We start from the raw sequence: 20,238 nt of genomic DNA, 5'->3' as shown, positions 1-20,238 counted from the left end.
TGAGACACCCTTTTGAAGCCCATGATGTGTTGATTAAGATTTTGTTAAAAAAAAAAAAAAAAAAAAGAAAGATTTTGTTAAAATTTTCTGTATAGTTAAAGAGATGATAGAGCTAAATTCATTCAAGTGAACTGACCCAGATTTTGCCACTAATTACATAAATATTGATTACATAATGATTGCATAATAAAAATATTGCAACCATTTAAAAGATTAATCTTTTATCTTTCTATATATGCCTCTTTTATTATTTTCTATGCATTCATAAGAAAGTTACAGCATTTTAAATGTTAGTGATTGGAGTAAAAAAATCTTTGTATTGTGCTACCTTAATGGTATGTATTGTGTAAAAGCTAAGATTGTTATCACCTCAGGCAATGTTGATCATTATTAGAGTTGGTTGTCTTGATAGTTTCATTTAAATGTTTTTGTTATTTTTGAAATTAATAGGTGCGTATTGCAGATCTTTAATTGCCACTTTGATTTTCGCAATATTTCATTTTTTTTGTCAATTTAAGCTTCAGTTAATTTATTTCGAACATTGAAGTAACTTATCCCATGTGAAACCGATATCTCCAAATTTCGAATAAAACTACATTCAACATTTTGACGTTTTTGTCATTTTTTCTTAAATGTATTTTTTAACCTAAATGTCAGTACCACAAAATTGACAAATATTTGCGTAAACGGGTGCTTACAGAACTTTGACTGCAAAAGATAATCATATACAATTTGATTTTAACATACTTTTTTCTTTATAAGGTTTTCCGGTACAAGCAATTGTGGTAAAATAGAAATATGCAATTTCAGAGTAATTTCAGAGTATTTATATGGGATCATTATACACCAATAATAGATATTTCATTAAAACATTGAATTATAGCACGATATACAAATCTTCACTTTTTAATAGTTTTATTCAACTGTTTTAAACTTCATTAAAAGTCTAGCACAGCAACACGCCAGCAAAAGCTGAAACTTCGCGTTTCTGAATTTAATTATCGTAGAAGAAAAGAAAACAGATTGATCTTTTGTTTGAGGACACAAAATGTCATCATAATTTTTTTAACTACACAGAAATTTCAGATGAAACAGAAACAAAGTGAAATTTGATATGATTCAACGGAAGTATTTTTTTAAAGTATTATTTTTAGTACAAGTTTTGACCTCTAGAGTAACGCCTACATGTTATTTCATAACCAATAGTACTCCTCAACTCAAGTAAGTATTACCAATTTGAGAACGTAATACATTACAAGTTGCATCCTAATTTAAAGCAATTACCTACTATTAGAGTAAAACAGTACATAAACATAGTAAACATATAAACTTTTTTATTGTAAAAATACAAACAACGCAAAGAAAACGGGACGGCAACATGTTTGCATTTTGTGTCCTCTTGATGTTAATCAGCTACTGTACACCTCATAATTTACCAATAAGAAACACAGTGTATGGAAAAATTAGCGGGAAAATATCCGTACGTGTTCCGAATGTAGAAGTGGAGGAATATCTTGGTGTTCCCTATGCGTCTCCTCCTATAAGTCATTTACGTTTCAAGGTAAGACAGTCTGAATGGTAAATTTCCGATTATTATTAATGTTTATATCATGTCTTCGAACAATTGAAAATTTCACTATACAAATAAAGGTTTTCATACAAAATGAGATATCCGTACATTATGCAAAACGTCTGTATCTTCTTTTTTAAGCGAACAATGATATTCAAATAACTCTTATTTGCTGTCATCGTTGCGGTTCATTTCTATTCAATGTCTTTAAAAGAAGAAAAAACAACGATTGGGAATATTACGAAACACTTAAGTTAAACTCATTAATCGAGGTAACCCATCGATATACTAGACTTTAGTTTTTCTTCTTCTAGATTTACGTTACATCTATATAATTCTTATCAATTGCGCTCGGTGCAAAACACTTTTATAACTAAATCGATAACGGAATTGATGAGCAACCGAATGACCAACAAGTTCTCAAAATCTTTTGAACGACTTTATTTCAACGTTTACAGTTATGTCCGTATAATTTTTTTCACCAATTTTTAATTTGTTGTTTTGTAGTCATTTGACTTTACTCACTGAAATAAACGACTGTGAGTAAGTTTTGATGAATATTTTATAATTCGGAGAGTTAGGTAAGATGAATATTTTATATCTCTGTGAGTTAGGTCAGATGAATATTTTATAATTCTGAGAGTTAAATAAGATAAATATATTTTAATTATAGAGACCACAGGAGCCTAAACCCTGGAAGCCTAACATTTTAGAGACCAGCGAATTATCACCAGCATGTCCACAGGATTCAATGGAATATATACAGTTCCATAAACCAGAGTTTGTTAGAACTGACGAAGACTGTCTATATATGAATATATATGTGCCAAAAGTATGTAATTTGTTTACTTTGGTAAAACGTTTTTAAGATGTATTTCCAATGACCTATATAAATCAAACAGAAGTGTAATGGAGAGAACACTCTTTGTTGCTAGGTACCTAGGTCTTCTTTTTAAAAACAAGCCGAACTGTAGCTATATTTCACTTATGATACCCCCACCCGTTATGTATTCGATAAACAGGGAGTTGATGAGTTTTGAATCACAAAGTAAAGCATGCTCCCTGAAGGCTGTATTCCAAAGCTTCTAAAGCTTTGATTTGTAGGTCCTGTGACGCAGAATGAACTATGGTATACCTGTATACTTTCCTTCTTTTTCGGAATTCAAATCTAAATACATCTTTTCAAACCCTAAAGTTCCTTTTAAATACAGAGTGATTTAATTGCCAATCAAACAAAATTCAACTAAACACCAAAAGGACGTTAATGTAAACAACTATTAAATGTAAACGTTCGCCTCGTTCTGAACATGCATTAAGTATGGTCTTAAACAATGAGCCAACCAAATACAATGTAGTAACTATAAAGGACAATGTAGTAACCATAAAGGACAATGTAGAAACTATAAAGGACAATGTAGTAACTATAACGGATACAATGTAGTAACTATAAAGACAATGTAGTAACTATAAAGGACAATGTAGTAACTATAAAGGACAATGTAGTAACTATAAAGGACAATGTATAAACTATAAAGGACAATGTAGTAACTATAAAGGACAATGTAGTAACTATAAAGGACAATGTATAAACTATAAAGGACAATGTAGTAACTATAAAGGACAATGTAGTAACTATAAAGGATACAATGTAGTAACTATAAAGACAATGTAGTAACTATAAAGGACAATGTAGTAACTATAAAGGACAATGTAGTAAATATAAAGGACAATGTAGTAACTATAAAGGACAATGTAGTAACTATAAAGGATACAATGTAGTAACTATAAAGACAATGTAGTAACTATAAAGGACAATGTAGTAACTATAAAGGACAATGTAGTAACTATAAAGGACAATGTAGTAACTATAAAGGACAATGTAGTAACTATAAAGGATACAATGTAGTAACTATAAAGACAATGTAGTAACTATAAAGGATCCAGTGTAGTAACTATAAAGGACAATGTAGTAACTATAAAGGATACAATGTAGTAACTATAAAGGACAATGTATAAACTATAAAGGACAATGTAGTAACTATAAAGGACAATGTAGTAACTATAAAGGACAATGTAGAAACTATAAAGGACAATGTAGTAACTATAAAGGACAATGTAGTAACTATAAAGGACAATGTATAAACTATAAAGGACAATGTAGTAACTATAAAGGACAATGTAGTAACTATAAAGGACAATGTAGTAACTATAAAGGATCCAGCATGACAAAATGTAAAACAATTCAAACGAGAAAATCTACGTCAGCTTTTATACTTAATCAATAAACGAAAAACAAAAAGAGCAGACAGCAACATAAAAAAAAAACCATTGATTATAAGCTACTTACTTTGGAAATATGTGGAGTGGTTAACATCCTTACTCAGCCCTCTCCTAAACTTTGATGGTACAACGGTGTAACAAAACAACACAAAATTACTCTGGTAAACTCAGTGGTAAATCTAAGTGTTTTAAAAATGAGGATGTGGTATGATTGCCAATGAGACAACTCTCCACATGATTATTTTGTTTTTTATTTTTACACGATATATCCACAGGTCGATACAGAGTTACTGCCCGTCCTTTTATTTATTCACGGAGGTTCTAACGTAGTAGGTATGGGCGCCATGCTTGACGGCAATATATTAGCAGCGCATGAGGAAATAATTGTCATATCTTTTAACTACAGACTTGACGTTCTTGGTAAGTTCTTTTGTTTTTCAGTAAAAATATCATCTATTCTGTATAAAATATAAAGCATATCGATATTATATGATCTGGAATGTAGATTTTACGTGTACTGTTACATCACTCATGTTTCTTTATTTTGCAACGTTTAACTTTCTTGATTTACTGTTTTTAGTTCGAATTCAGATAGTTTATATTTTGGCTCTTTAAAAAGAAAGGAAAACCAAAACGTGTTGTAGCATCGAAGTATGAAAAACATTGTCACACGTCTGAATGAGATACTCTGACATTGTAAAATTGATCGTTTAAAGTGTTTACATTACAGTATAATTTGTTTATTGACATTGGTCTTGAATAACGAAATATATTGTTATGAAATAATTTTCTATATCAAATAACTAAATTACTACGTTACTACTATAATAGATGATGCAATTTTAGTTAATATATCCGATCAAGTACTATCTAACAAGATTTCATTAATAAAATTATTCAAATCGCATATAATTGAGATATAAGTAGTAAATATGAGACAACTAACACTTACACTTAGGTCCATATTGTCATTTTTTAACCTCGGTTTATTTATCTTATAATGTCATCTTGACTTGTATGACAGTTACATTAATAGGGTAATTGGAAAATCATGGAAAATCATCACGATTTCAGATTTTAATTTGAAGTCACCCATATAAGATAAAATTATTTTTCTTTTTGACTTTCTGTACGAGTAAAAAAAAAAGTCGGCCAGTAGTGAAATCATAATATAACCAACATTTGTTTGCTTGACTATTTATATTGAGCTAATCCCTATAGATATAAGAAGATGTGGTATGTATGAGTGTCAATGAGACAACTCTCCATCCAAGTCCAAGTCACAATTTGTAAAAGTAAACCTTTAAAGGTCCAAGTACGGTCTTCAACACGGAGCCTTGACTCACACAGAACAGCAAGCAATAAAGGGCATTAATATGACTAGTGTAAAACAATTCAAACGGGAAAACCAACGTTTTAATCTATATAAAAAAAAACCCGAGAAACGTGAAACACTTATGAACCACATCAAACAAACGACAACCACTGAACATCAGGTTCCTTTGAAAAAGTAAACCGTAAACACGATACCGAAAATAATTAAATCTTGTTGCGTATCATGGGCGTTTCTAAAACTAATTTCTAATCAGTGGAACTTTAAAAAATACATGTAGATATTCATTAGATATTCGGAGTTTAGTATGACGTACATTATCACTGAACTAGTATACATATTTTCTAAGGGGCCAGCTGAAGGAGGCCTCCGGTTGCGGGAGTTTCTCGCTTCATTGAAGATTCATTGCTGGCCTTCGGCTGTTGTCTGCTCTATGGTCGGGTTGTTGTCGCTTTGACACCTTCCCCATTTCCTTTCTCAATTTTATTGACTATTAAACAAAAAACATGACAATGCATCAGTAGAATTATATACAAATAAATAAAATTTACATTGATATTTATTTATCTAAAATCCCGCATTACGAACTTGTTTAAGACAATCAGGTTATTTTTCGAATCAGAAGATCATTGCAGGAGATATATTCTAAACACATAATATGATGTATACTTAACGATGGTGGTTAAATCAATCCTTATCTGTTTTCTGCTAACTCGATTGCATAAGATATTTTGTACCAATTGCAATATGAACAGGATTTTACGCTGCCCCTGAAAAAGGAATAAAAGGCAACAACGGTCTAATGGATCAATTATTAGCTATGCAATGGGTTCAAAGAAACATTAGGTTTTTCAATGGTGACCCGTCAAAAGTAACAATATATGGACACAGTGCTGGAGCTGGGGATGCAGGTCTTCACATGTTATCCGATTTAACAAAAGGTATTATAATATAACAAGAAAGATATCATTCTATAATAAAATGAAGAAAAGATAAGAGGTGTGTTGTAAAACTTTTCTATAAGGAGAGGTCCTAGTCTCCATCACACTCGATAATAACACTTTCCTTACACGATATGTTCATCGAACTCGAGAAACAAATGTTACTTTAACAATATGTTCTAGTATCAATCACACTCGTTAAAAAACGTATCCTGTATATGTAAGAGTAGGTACTGGACTTGTGCGTGGTTGTTAAAAAACTATCTTGGGAGACCCCATTATAGTTTTATGTTATTAGGAACGGAAATGTTCATAGCAGTAGTATATTTTAGCCGTCTTTTACGTACATTCAATTAATTTATGGTTCGATTTTGTAATATTTTAATTATCTGAATATAGTATAAATGTAAAGTATACTTTGATTACAACACACACATACACATACACATATATAAATATATATATTAAGATTAACATTTCATAATTACTTCTGACACTTGCTTCTTACTTTCCCCATTTATATATATTTAAGCATTTGAATCTAGAGGCAGTAAGAGAGTTGAATAAGAATGATCAACTGGAACTTTTTAACCTTGAACGACAGCAAATAAATTTTGCCTACTTTCTTTTATTTTGGACATTAGCAACTGGCGAGGCAACTTAGTTATAAAGTAACAAAGAACTGCATATAATACGTTATCAAAAGATAGTAACGTTTATACTTTCGAAGAAAACAGAAATTGATCATTGAGAGATAAATAAGGTGCATATAAGTTGACATCGCAAAATATCTTCTAATGATTTGATTTTTACATGTGATCAAACCTATCCACTGTCTATCTGAGACATGTATAGTAAAATTTGAAATAACACACAATAAAAACCCGCACAGTCAAACTACAACCAACGTGGTCACTAACTTCACCAAAGAAATGAACGAAGTATTATACGTTGACATGCTAAATTAAAGGAAGCTCGTTAAAAGCGAAGCTTGCATAGGACATTTACATATTTATCCAATTCACAGGTTTATTCAGAAATGCAATCATCCACAGTGGTTCAGCTTTTGCGAACTGGATGTTATCTAAATGTATAAAAACTAGTAGCATGCCAGTTATCCCAAACAATTGTCAACCTGGTACCAGTCTAATAGCTGAAGACCAACAAGACGAGGATATTTTAGATCTTTTAAACGGGACATCTATAGACAAATACCTATCAAAATGGGGTCATGAGGTAATAACTGCTTGTAATTCATTTTTCTAAACTGAGTTACTTCATATTTAATGTAATTTGTGCTACGACCAGAAACCAGCTTTAAATTGTATGCAGTAAAAGAAGAAGACAAAAATCAATTATAAATTCCACAAGATTTATCAAAACACAATTTAACAAGAAATATTATACAAATTGAATTGTCAACTTGACTGTTAAAATATCTAAATGTTCGAAACTAGTCTTTTCTTGATCCGGAGATCCTTAAGTATACTTTTCTAGTTGTCACGGAATCCTCTAGAACGCTGCAGAAGGAAAAATTTATAAAACACTGTAAAAAAAACTTCTTGAACACTGTAGAAGTTTAAAAGAGGGACGGAAGATACCAAAGGGATAGTCAAACTCATAAATCTAAAACAAACTGACAACGTCATGGCTAAAAATGAAAAAAGACAAACAGAAAAACAATAGTACACATGACACAACATAGAAAACTAAAGAATAAACAACACGCATTATTACGCATAAATTACGCATCGTAGAGTATGTATAGAATATTATGAAAGTCCAATAGAAAGTTTTAATCATTCTACTAGTATACCTTCGACTGTACCACATGTACCAGTGATGTCTAAAAGTCACAAATTTTGTGTTTTGTAAACAACGATTAACAGGTCACAACCCAATTATATAAACATCTCATAAGGCCACATAAAACTAAATAGGCCAAGATAAATATTATCTCATAATAATTGCCTATCTTACAAGGTGCAATGTTCAATAAGGGTACCTTGCATGGTCACCAACACGTATGTAAATATTCGTCATTGTTTAAAATCGTCATTGCTGTACTCTTTCAGAACCAAGTTAATTTTTTATCCTGTATAAAAAGAAAAGGAAACACATTGTGCCATAGTAAAGTATAATACAAAAAGTTTATAAAATAATTGTTGCATAATAAATTATGTAGACAAACAATAAAGTGTATATTTAGGAAATGCTGCAACCTATTTTTATTATATTTTTGTGAAGGCTGCTGTTGTAGTTGATGGAGAATTTATCACAGGAAGTCCAGAACAAATGTTCACCTGTGGACAGTTTCACGCTGGTTCAGTTTTGCTTATAATGGCGCGAGACGAAGGCTTTCCTTTAGATATGTCAAGTATGTATGCTTGAATATCCAAAGATAATAATCTTAGAATGCTTGAAAAAAAAAAAAAAGAACAAACGCCAACAGTATTTTGTAACCACACAGAAGTGATAATATATAGGGATGTAAGAATGCGTAAAAAAACCTATCGACAAATTGATACTTATTATTTGTGCAACATTAAGAAGTCTACAATTGTTCAATATATATATATTAATGTGAGACGAGATGAAGTTTGTTGTAGTTAATGGATATATGTATTTGTTAAATAATGAATCTAAAGAACATTACGAAATGCCAATTCAAAGCATTTAAAGAAAATCAAGCAAGAAATAAAAGTATAGAGAAAAAATAATAACATTAAACTATAAAAAAAAAAGACATAACAAGCACAATTGTTCTGGAAGTGTAAATATGTCCTGCTTCACATGTAACTAGATATAAGTAGATGTTGGCTCACATCGAACAGCAAGCTATAAAGGGCCCCAAAAATTACTAGTGTAAAACCATTCATACAGGGAATAAAGGTTTAATCTATATAATAAGAAACAAGAAATGAGAAACACTTATGAACTACATCAATAAACGACAACTACTGAACATCAGAACATCAAGTCAAACACTCACATAGATGCACTGAAGGTTAACAAGGGTCTAAGTCAAGATCGAAGACACACGAAGAACAACATTGTGCCTACCTTATACAAGAAACATGACAACAATTGCAAACCTATCTTGTTGTTTTTGTTGAAAATATATAAAAAAAACAGAATCTTTAATTGTGTCAATACAGTTTCAACCAGTTAATGAAAACTATATTTTTCTATTAAATAAATAGAAAATAGTGTGATTGAATATCAAAAGTTTATACTACTCTTTATATCCAGAAATGGTAATATATCAAACATATAATTGTAGGCTATGATGAAATAAAGGGCCGGCTTGATATAAAGTCTTATATCGAATATGCTGCACAAGAATTATTTCCAGACAGACCGGGATTTCAAGGTATTAATTCTCAAGACAGGTTAATTTTAAACTGCCCAGGACCTCTTGAGTGCACCCAGGAATAAAAAATGCACTAAAGACTCTTTATAGATATCGAATTTGCACACAGGACGAATATATGTATTCGTTGCTGGTTATTAATTTCAGTGGAAAATTTTGGTAGATTTTGAAAACGAACTTAGAGAGATATTTATTATTTATTTTAAACAATGAGGGCATGTGTCATTGTCACAAAACTACTCAGCTGTGAATTGTCCAGTTAACGAAATCCATTGGATAATTCTTATGAATATCAGAAACATATTGTGCTTTCATCTGTTCTCGATCGTTGTCAGTTCTCGATAACTATGCGCGGGTTCAAATTTGACATACTTTGAGAAATGGCACGTGTCTTGGGTTCGCCGGGATTCACCTCCAGAACAACACCTCGCTTCACGCAATCAACTATTTCATCATGTTACGTATTAAGGTATGTATAAAAACAAAATAATAAATATAGATTCCTATAATAACCTACTTTTTCTGATTCACAAAACTACCCTCACTTCACCTCATAATAGTTATCAAAGGTACCAGGATTATAATTTACTCGTTTTCATATGTTAACAAAACATAGCGTCCAAAAAAGGCCAAGCACACAAATGTTATAGGTGTCAGACCACCAATTACTTCTTCAAATTTAGAATGTATGTAAAAGTAGTCCTACTCTGACACAAAATAGTGCTTTTGATGTCATTGTTAACTCAAACTAACTAACAAATTTGCAGAATTGAAACTTTTGGTTTATGAGTTTGCGTAAAAAATTCAGGATTAATGCACTACATAGTACACTAATTTAAGATTTCCAGAAAACCGGGAGTTATTTTGGTAGTACCTGTGTTTTCAAGTTAAGAAGTTTGTTATAAGACTTTAAACATTGGTTGAAAATTGGCATGTAGAAAGGTGATACATTTAAAATTCAGGATATACCTGGTTTCCTTGAAGTTAAACTTAAGGTAAAATATTTAGAAAGCTGTGAAAATTGCAAAATTTGGTTGAACAGATAGAGATTTTTAATTGGTGGTCTGACACCTTATACTCAAACGGAAATATAGGTGTGACGTCGCTCAGAAAAAAAACCATGGAACGCCGTTTGGATCATATCTTATGATTTAATTATTTTTTTTATCGTATAATCGGCAATGGTAGAGCAAGAAAAGAATTAATTTATTTAGAGTATATTAATGATTTTACTTTTGCCTTCGAGTAGAAACAACAACAAAATTATTTTTTTACCAAAATTATATGAAAAAATTTCTAAATTATTCAATAAAAGAATACATACATATATTTAATATTAAAAAACTAATTTTTGTTTCTATTTTTTTTCCCAGGATAGATCAACACTTTGGGTTCGTGTTGTTTATTCTTTAGTTTTCTATGTTGTGTCATGTGTGCTGTTGTTTGTTTGTCTTTTTCATTTTTGATTTATGAGTTTGAATGTCCCTTTGGTATCTTTCGTCCCTCTTTTAAACAGTATTTAGAATTTACACCACTTTCTAAAACTGCCCATAATTCTACATACACAATTAACTGCAGTACTTTCATTATACTATACAGAAATGAATTTGAATATGTATCATGAACGTTTACTTTTTTCGCTATCTTTAAAAACCTAAGCCACTAGTCTTTTAGGTTTTTGATGTCTTATATCATGCAGTGAATACAAAATTAAAAAACAATCTAAAATATTTCATATTTTTCTACAACTAATTCGACCCTTAGTTTGGGAAAGTAAGTTCAGTTGTGATTCTGTATTTTTGTCAAATCATACTGTTCAGATACATTGACTTAAGTAGGGTACACAAAAGAGCAACCTAAATTCTTGAATCCGAATACTACCGTGCTGGAAGCCAAACTGGTAGGCCATGGTATGATGGCAGCTTATGGTTATGGTTACTCAAGGTCAGAAACTATTATGATAGCCTCTGATTTTGCCGTTTTCCTCTAGAAACTAGTGGTACTACAACTTCATGAGTAGATAGTCAGAAGAATGTTTTTTAGTCAAAACAAGAGCATTGGAGGCGTCTCGTGCAAAGTCTGCCACAAAAGAAAAGGTTGATAGTTATTTTGAAGAGCTGAACAATGTATTGGATAAATATTATCAAGGCATGAAACCACACTGCATATGAACATTGACGAAAAAGGTTTCAATACAGAGCAAAAACCAAGTGAAGTAGTAGGAGATAAAAGGCTACTATACAATCAGTAACATGAGGGAGATCACGAAGAGTGACAGTTATAGGTTGTGGAAATGCTATAGGTACACATATACCTCCCTGTTTTGTGTTCTCAGGTAAAGGAATGTTAAGTGAACTACTGGGTGATGGAATGCCTTGAACAGATGGTGGAGTCTCAGATTCGGGTTGGTGCAACATAGAACAGATCCTCTGATATATGCAGAAACACTTCATTGAATATGTTTCATCTTGCAATTCAGACAATCCTATTTTTTGTGATGAATTCTGATGTAAACTATATCGAAAACCCAAGAATTTAGATTATGCCAAATATCGGCTACAATATGACAACCTCAAAGTAAATGTTCTATATAGTTTCAGGCTGTTCCTTGCAAAATGTACATAGATTACAATAATTTTAACAAGTTTCATTTTAAAGAGTAAAGCGTTCGTCCCCAAGATATAGTGAATAATTCTATATTGAAACTAACATCACCTCGTGTTTTTTGAAACCTTGGTAACACATACGTGTATTTTTGCCATTTTTTCTACAATTTAATTAAGATTACCTTCCCATTTTTTCTGCTACAAAATCTATAGGTATAGTTCCTTGATTTAAAATAGTATACATGTTCTTTGAGCCCTTTTTTGACTTGAAGAAAATATTAATATTAAAAGGTTTAATAGCCTGATGTTTTCTCTCTCTTTCAGTGTTCATTCCAATGGCTTGTAACCTCTGTTTTAGTGCTGATATAAGCCCATAAAACTGTAGAAACATGGTGTTGAAATTATACATTATTATATTAATTTATTTCCATGTTCATCTTACAAGTCATTTATTGTCCATGCCTCATGATGTGCCCAAGTAAACGCCGATGTTATCAAATTTAATATGTCTGTAATGCCGTATAGATGCCGAAATGACTTCCTAAAATGAAATGGACATCTGAGTTTTGACCTCATTTTCCAGGCGTGAACAACTTCATCCGAAAATTTGTTTTTTTATTTTTTAAAAATTCGAAAATAAGTCAAGTCTGTAAAATTTATATTTTGTGTTAAGGTAAATTAGTGAATTCATTTGGATTTAGACTTAAATAATCTTCTAACCTAAGTAAGTTTTAATTTAGGCCCCTCTGTAGTATTCTTGACATAGCAGACCCTGCTTTATCTTGTCGGGCTTATCATCCCAAATGAATGAATAAATTTTACTGTTAAGTTGACGTATCATATTATCATCTGGACCGGGGATGGAAAGGAACAGATGATTAAATTTTGATATAATTAGTGACTTTATAATTGTCATTGACGACGAGTTTCATTATCATTTAGAATGCTGAATTGGCAAAATTATACAAATATTTAAAGCGTTAGCATTCCAAACATCAACAAACCATGTAGAGTTATTCTAGATATTTATTTGTTTGACGCATATTTAATATAAATCCAATATAGTCTTCTTTCGGGAGAATTTTGCTTTCAAAAATGCATTCAAAAAGCATTTATGAGTACATTGGAAGACATTATCTCTTCAATATAAGGTCTCAATAAATAAACTCGTCATAGATACAAGGATTGAATATTGTATTTGCGCGAGACGTGCGTTTCGTCTACAAAAGACTCATCTGTGCCGCTGGAATAAAAAAAATATTGAAAAGGCTAAATGCGAGATCAACAGGAGAAAGAATCAATTTACTATAATCGTTATTTATCAGATTGAGCCATTGGATTTCCTGGAGAAGAGTCGATATTAAGGTGTAAAGATGTTCAATATTTTTTGCAAATCGCAAGCGCTTTGCCTTTTGGTTTTTCTGATTTATTTGTTAAGTATTAATGTTTTTCATACTAAGAGGATTTTTCTTACCATTTATAACTCATAATAATAGTAATAAACACCATTGATAACTCATAACAATAGTTATATAAAGGATCGTGAAAGAAGAGTGTTAAAATTTTAAAGATGAATTGACTTCTGTTTGATATTCAATAAAAGATTACAGTACGTGATAGTTTAATTGGTTTGTTCAGTGTTTTGTTGGTTTTCAATACAAAACTATATGTTGAAAGGTATGTAAAGTTAAAAAAGATAAATCATACAATGTATATAATTTCATGTTATGGTTAACACTATTTTTTTTAGACAGCTTTAAACACAGCTTTAAACAAGAACTGGAGAAGTGGAAGAAATTAAATATTTCAAGTTACCCTCAAGTGAGTGACCAAACACATATAATACTTTTATTTTATACATGCATGTTATTTATCTTTATATAATATATAAATATATATTTAACAAATATACCTTGTTTGTTTTATTTTCATTTTTATCTTTTAGACGATTTAGTATACAAGTTTTATTTCCCTAGTTTCGAAAGTTCTATGAAAAAATAGTTAAATAATATATTGACCTTAGATGTGATATGTTCTGCTGACCTTGTATGACCTTGTATGTGATTTTTTATATGTTGTCGGCATTCCTAATTGACGAACTGTGCGCAACTAAAACACAAAGATTTCAATCCTAACTTGAGACTATACTCGAAAATATGTGGCTTAAACAGCGTAGTTATAAACCACGATCTGAGATTTTTATTTTTCGTTTCCATTTGAGACATATACTTTAAAAGGATAAAGAATAACCGAAAATATTAGACATTTCGACAGACTACACAAAACAAAACCAACATTCTACTCCTCCTAAAATAACCAATCAAATAGATACACAGACGTATGACCAGATACCCTAACTAGGTCCAGAAGCAATATGTGACGGGTTTTAAGTGCGCAAAAACTGCATTGCCGCTTTTGATAGTTTTACTCTTGAGACTAAATTCATCGAATTGTCCGACAATATTTCAAAATATTGAACTATAAACACACAGGTTTATCACAAATTTTCCCTTATATCATATATCTGAGATGTGAAGTAATCAAATGAGAGCTGTTACTAAGAAAGGACGTGAGGTATGACCCCGAGTCAACCAGCAGCCACAGTGTCCACTATCTTCGTAAACGTCAGTTGATTTAAAATTCTTACAAGGTAATAAAACAACATATTAATACATTTTGAACTTATTTATCCGTGGAGAATAAGGTTGATCATGAGCTTAAAAATGAGCTTCCACATCAGAATAAACTATTTCTCTTAAATGTTTGATTTCTAATCTTTTGTTTGGAACACAAAGAAAATATACAAAGATATGCAATGATAAGATACCTAGAACTAATATATATTTACCCACTTTACAAAAGAATTTGTAATGCTGTTAAAATTTCAGGCATTACAACTGATGGCAGATGTCGATATGTTTGCGCCAATGATAAAGCTTGCAGACATGATTTCCCAATGGATGAATCAAGTTTATACACTGAGTTTTGAATATATATCACAGAATGTAACTGGACCTGACTGGATCGGTAATGCATTTTTTTTGGGCGTTTCATTCAAATGTATTATATCTCCATTACATAGACGAAAGTATTAGATTATCAAGAGACAACAATTGTTTCGATATAATGATTTTAATTTAACTGTTTTTGTTTTATAATAGTAAATAACACTTTATTTCGTGCAATAATGAACCAGTTGAACAACTTTTATAGCTAACTTTGTACTTGTTTTGGCTTTCAAACTTTTTTCATCTGAGAGTCACTGGTAAGTCTTGTGTGGACGAAACGCAAGTCTGACGTATTAAATTTCGAACCTGGTACCTTTTGGTAGCTTTTATTCGTGTGTTTCGCTGTCCAATATTTTCTCCCATTCATTTGTATTGTTGTCCTGTCCTGTAATGTTGCCATTTTAATGTTATATTTAACATTGCCATTAAAGCGGGAGGTTTTGTATGCAACAAAACCAGGTTCAATCCACCATTGTTTTCTTAAAATGTCCTGTACCAAGTCGGGAAAATTGCCATTGTATATTTCAGTGTGTTTCAGTGTGTGTTACGTTTTAATGTTATGTTTCTGTAGTGTCATAGTACTCTTATATTTGATGCGTTTTCCTCAGTTTTAGTTTGTAACCCGGATGTGTTTTTTTCTCAGTCGATTTATGAATTTCGAACAGCAGTATACTACTGTTGCCTTTAATTACAAAAATATATTCATTTTATGTTTTTCCTCAGGAGTCCAGCACGGGTGGGATTTGTTTTATGTTTTTGGAATTCCAACAGTTGGACATCCAAAGTTTAACTATACGCCACGTGATGCCAAAGTTTCTGAAAAGACCATGAACATTATCGGTGATTTCGTTAAAAGAGGGTAGGTAAACGTAAAATAGGTTTAACATGCCAAAACTTTACAGCGACGAAAAGTAAATACTTAAGTATAGAAAAGTTTACAATAATGTGATAGAGGTAATAGTTCTACACCCATACCGTTTGATATGATAGTGTATCGTCATCATTAAATAATATGTGAATCTTTCTTTTTTGTTGTTAACCTTGCTTTTAATCTCTGATCGTGAATCAGTGAGAGGATTATGAATCACAAAAGTACTTAACCGCCAAATAAGAAACGGTTGTTGTGTATTATGTCTATTTGGTTTTTTTCACGCATCGTTGTCAATATAATTGAATTTCATGCGACTGTCATACAAGTGAGAGTTTTAGCTAGCTATAAAACCAGGTTAAATCTACATAAGAAAATCCCTGTACCAAGTCAGGAATATGACAGTTATTATCCATTCGTTTGATGTGTATGAGCTTTTCATTTTGTCATTTGATTAGGAAATTTTCGGCTTGGATTTTTCCTTGGAGTTAAGTTCTTATGGTGAATTTCCATTTTGTTATTTTTGTATTTGTTCGTACTCTTTGTGTGTTTCATCATCCTTAAATTAAAAGCTTATTTCAAAAGACCGTCATGATATTGATATCGGTTTTTATTAATTCATAAAACCTCACAGTTAGTTTTGAGTTTATTAACAGCTTTTTTCAATCATTGTCTGACGTCGTCACTAAAACCTTTGCGCGAAAAATACATGATACTGCACCATTTTCTTAAATAACCTTCAGAATAGAGAAAAAAAAGATTGCCATTTAGATAACGGTCCACCACAGACCAAGTGCAATGGAAGCAAGTAACTTTCCGTTTTATGAAAATCAACAAGAAACTCAAACCATGCAGCTTTTTTTATTGATTTATATATATATATACGATTAACTAATTTTAGTTACACAATATATCTTTATTATACTACACATAAAAAGACATTCTGGTAAGAGTAATAATATGTGTTAGAGAAAGCCTTTAGTAATACCAAATTTTACCAAAGACCGTGTGTATGACAAAAAATGACCCCCATATCGCATATCTTCCCTATTCACAATTAACTTTAACATTAAAATTAACAAAATCATGAAATGCTGAAGACATTTAATAGTTTTTTACAATTTCAATTACCAAATTATGATTTATCCTGTCACTGAATGCATATTGGTATCACCTCATGTATGTTCATAAATATATCAAAAGTTGAGATAATAATTGTCTTCCTGTTAAATATTTTAGACACTGGAAATCGGGTAGTATGGAGTTAGAAATCTACAATCCTGACACGAAATCGTATAATAAACTGGATTATATCAATGGTCAAACAGTTGTTACACAGGAAGTCAATTATAAACAACCAAGAACAGATTTTTGGTACAAATACTTATTTCCGTTCAACTTTACATGTTAATGGCGAATTGATAATGTACTTCAGGAGAAAGGGATGGCATGGGAAAAATAGGATTAGCTTCACCTCTAATAATTTTACTGATATTTATATTTTGTAGATACTGACGTTGCCTATCATCTAATTGCATGCTTTAGTGTTCTCTTATTTGTCCTTGTAAAGTATCAACCTTCACTGTTTAGTCCAAGGTAATATCCTTTTTGCTTGACTTGTTACTGATGCATCTCACCATTGTATTGTTGTGCTGTGGTCATTTTTGTATTCTTAGTCTTTCATTTTTGATTATGTGCTTTGACTATATGCAATTTGTTTTTTCTTTATTGACATAGTTGTTTGTTTTTATAATGATTTAGATTATAACACAATGTCGACTGTTGTACTCCTATTTTTGACATTTATACCTTAAGTGTGTTTATTTTGTGCACATATTGGTATCAATATACATGTGCCTGAGAGGTTTAGCTAGCTTTTAGCTAGCTATAAAACCGGTTTAATCTACCACTGTCTACATTAAAAATGCCTGTACCAAGTCAGGAATACGACAGTTGTTGTCCATTCTTTAATGTGTATGAGCTTTTGATTTTGCAATTTGATAAGGGACTTTCCGATATTAATTTTTATTGTAGTTCATTATTTTACTTATTTAACTTTTTTCTCATATCTGTATGCAGACAAGCACCAATGCAGTTATGAAAAAACGAAGAACTTTTATGCTGAAATTAAGTAAAGTTGTTTTATAACTTCGTTTCGTCAAACTGGTATTGAATTCAGCTGTGCTTAATTATTGTATAAAATACTACCATGCAATAACATAAAACATATGCATGTTTACAATGTTTCCTTCTCAATGTTGTTGGACAAATAAATATGCAAATATAATTCCTACTGTGTCATTGATTATTAAGAAGCCAAAAATAATAATTAGCATGCATGTTTTTATACAATATTCTGTTTATTTCAAATGGAAAAAGTAAACTGCCGAAAAGATCTTTACACAAGCACTGTATGATCTCCTTGATTGTAATGTTTTCTGATCATAGGCGATTGACTTACAAGGGTACGAGATATAACATGTTAAATAGAGGAGAATATAGTAAGACTATACAAATCCTTGATATAACTTGGAATTTATAAAAATTCATAACACAAACGTTCAAAAAGATGGGAGGGTTGGTTTGGAGTTCCATGATCCACTGATTTTTATAGTTCTTAGATATATTTTGTTCAAATATTGTGCTGTTACACCACTGTCTCATGTAAATTAAGTGCTCAAAAACATGTTTAACCCCGTGACGTTTGTTATATGTCTGTCCCAAGTCGGGAGCCTATAGTTCAGGGGTTGTCGTTGTTGATATCTGTCTTATTTGTTGTTCGTTAATTATTTTGTTATAAGTTAGGTCGTTAGTGTTTTTAATTAATATGTTCATATCTTTCATGTCGATGTCTTTTATAGCCGACTGTACGGTATGGACTATTTTTCTCATTTTTGCAGGCCGTACGGTTGCCTTTAATTGCTTTCATCCATTAATGTAAACTCTGGTGGATACTCAGGGTGGATAGTTGTCTCAAAACTAATTTTACCTCATCGCATTATTCTTATATCTATAGTTAAACGGAAAACGCATTGGGCAGATAATTTACGTGTGCAGAACTGATAAACAATCTGATGAATCATTTAACTTTAACTGGTAATATGAATAAGTGATCGACCGATGATATGAAAACCAAAGGCATAATTCAATTGATAAATCTTATGATGGAGAGATTAAACTATTGTTTCATGCAGCCACAAACCATTAAAATTAACTGAAGTAAGACAATCACATATGTGTGTTGCGTTATTAAAATGGGTAGAGTTTGCAAGCTAAACCTTTTCCATCAAAATATCATTTTTAGTTGAAAAAATACAAAATAACGGAATACAAAAAAAAAAAAAAGGTGACTTTTCGAAATTTATTCTAAATTCTTATTACTTGTCACCCCCTAAATTGAACAACAAGAAAAAATGACGAACAAGAAAATTAAAAATTTGTTCTAATTGCTTATCTATCTAGAAGACCAAATGAACACTCGCACACATTGTGAGCGTTTTTGTCAGTTTTCTTAAATATCCATTTAGCTGCTACAACGCTGTTACAGATGAGTCCACCATCAGTCGTCCGTAATTTTTTTCTCAAACATATCAATTCTTCGCAGCCATTGAATTGATTTAAGGATGTATTCTTCTGACTTTTCAGTCTCGTTCAGTCTCTTTGAAATCTCATTCTTGAATTATTTCCAAAACATGTGATACAAGTGGAAAATATCAATATTTTTTTAAAATATGATAACCAAACATAAGTCTGTGAAAAAATTGTGTTTTGTTAAATTGTTCCTTTTAAAATTGTTATACGATGAGGACTGATGTACCCATATTCTGACTATTTTATTTATTATGTCTGTGTAGTTAACGCATCAATGTAAATATAACGAAAATTGATGAGACTGTCTTCCAAGTGAGCGGGTTAGCGCCATAAAACCAGGTTTAATCCACCATTTTCTACATTTGAAAATGCCTGTACCAAGTCAGAAATATGACAGTTCTTGTCCATTCGTTTTTGATGTATTTTGTCATTTGATTTTGCCATGTGATTATGGACTTTCCGATTAGATTTTCCTCTGAGTTCAGTATTTTTGTGATTTTACTTTTCATTTAACGACATCTTGTTGTAAATGAAGTAAACAATTATGATACTACAATTGCTCACCTCACTGTCTTTTAGTACATTGATATATAGTTGCGTCATTAGCAATCAATCATATATTACATAATACTTATATAAATATCATTATATTGACAACATAATTTCTG

At 31.1% G+C, this 20,238-nt stretch overlaps 1 protein-coding gene across 2 annotated transcripts; it reads left to right on the top strand.

Annotated features, from left to right (window-relative positions):
- Nucleotides 1–1,298: 1,298 nt before the first annotated feature.
- LOC139500452 (neuroligin-4, Y-linked-like) lies at nucleotides 1,299–18,266 on the top strand. Of its 2 annotated transcripts, XM_071289192.1 has the most exons (11): nucleotides 1,299–1,561; nucleotides 2,244–2,402; nucleotides 4,126–4,270; nucleotides 5,939–6,124; nucleotides 7,152–7,360; nucleotides 8,372–8,501; nucleotides 9,408–9,497; nucleotides 13,854–13,924; nucleotides 14,992–15,130; nucleotides 15,835–15,970; nucleotides 17,219–18,266. In XM_071289192.1, the coding sequence occupies exons 1-11, from the start codon at nucleotides 1,379–1,381 to the stop codon at nucleotides 17,388–17,390; spliced, it is 1,620 nt and encodes a 539-aa protein (XP_071145293.1). In that variant the 5' UTR covers nucleotides 1,299–1,378; the 3' UTR covers nucleotides 17,391–18,266. The 2 variants fall into 2 exon arrangements, with proteins under 2 accessions (XP_071145293.1, XP_071145298.1); XM_071289197.1 differs by lacking the exon at nucleotides 5,939–6,124 and having other exon boundaries at nucleotides 1,314–1,561.
- Nucleotides 18,267–20,238: the final 1,972 nt, after the last annotated feature.

This window comes from Mytilus edulis, chromosome 1, assembly GCF_963676685.1.
Source record: "Mytilus edulis chromosome 1, xbMytEdul2.2, whole genome shotgun sequence".
NCBI lineage: Eukaryota > Metazoa > Mollusca > Bivalvia > Mytilida > Mytilidae > Mytilus > Mytilus edulis.
Note: the sequence above shows the minus strand (reverse complement) of the source record. Positions and strands in the feature narration are given on the sequence as shown.

Bases quoted from the DNA above. Each gene is read 5' to 3' on its own strand.
- LOC139500452 (XM_071289192.1), top strand. From the start codon at position 1,379: ATGTTTGCATTTTGTGTCCTCTTGATGTTAATCAGCTACTGTACACCT. The intron at 7,361-8,371 runs GTAATAACTGCT...ATTTTTGTGAAG, and splicing joins TATCAAAATGGGGTCATGAG to GCTGCTGTTGTAGTTGATGG. The intron at 15,131-15,834 runs GTAATGCATTTT...GTTTTTCCTCAG, and splicing joins AACTGGACCTGACTGGATCG to GAGTCCAGCACGGGTGGGAT.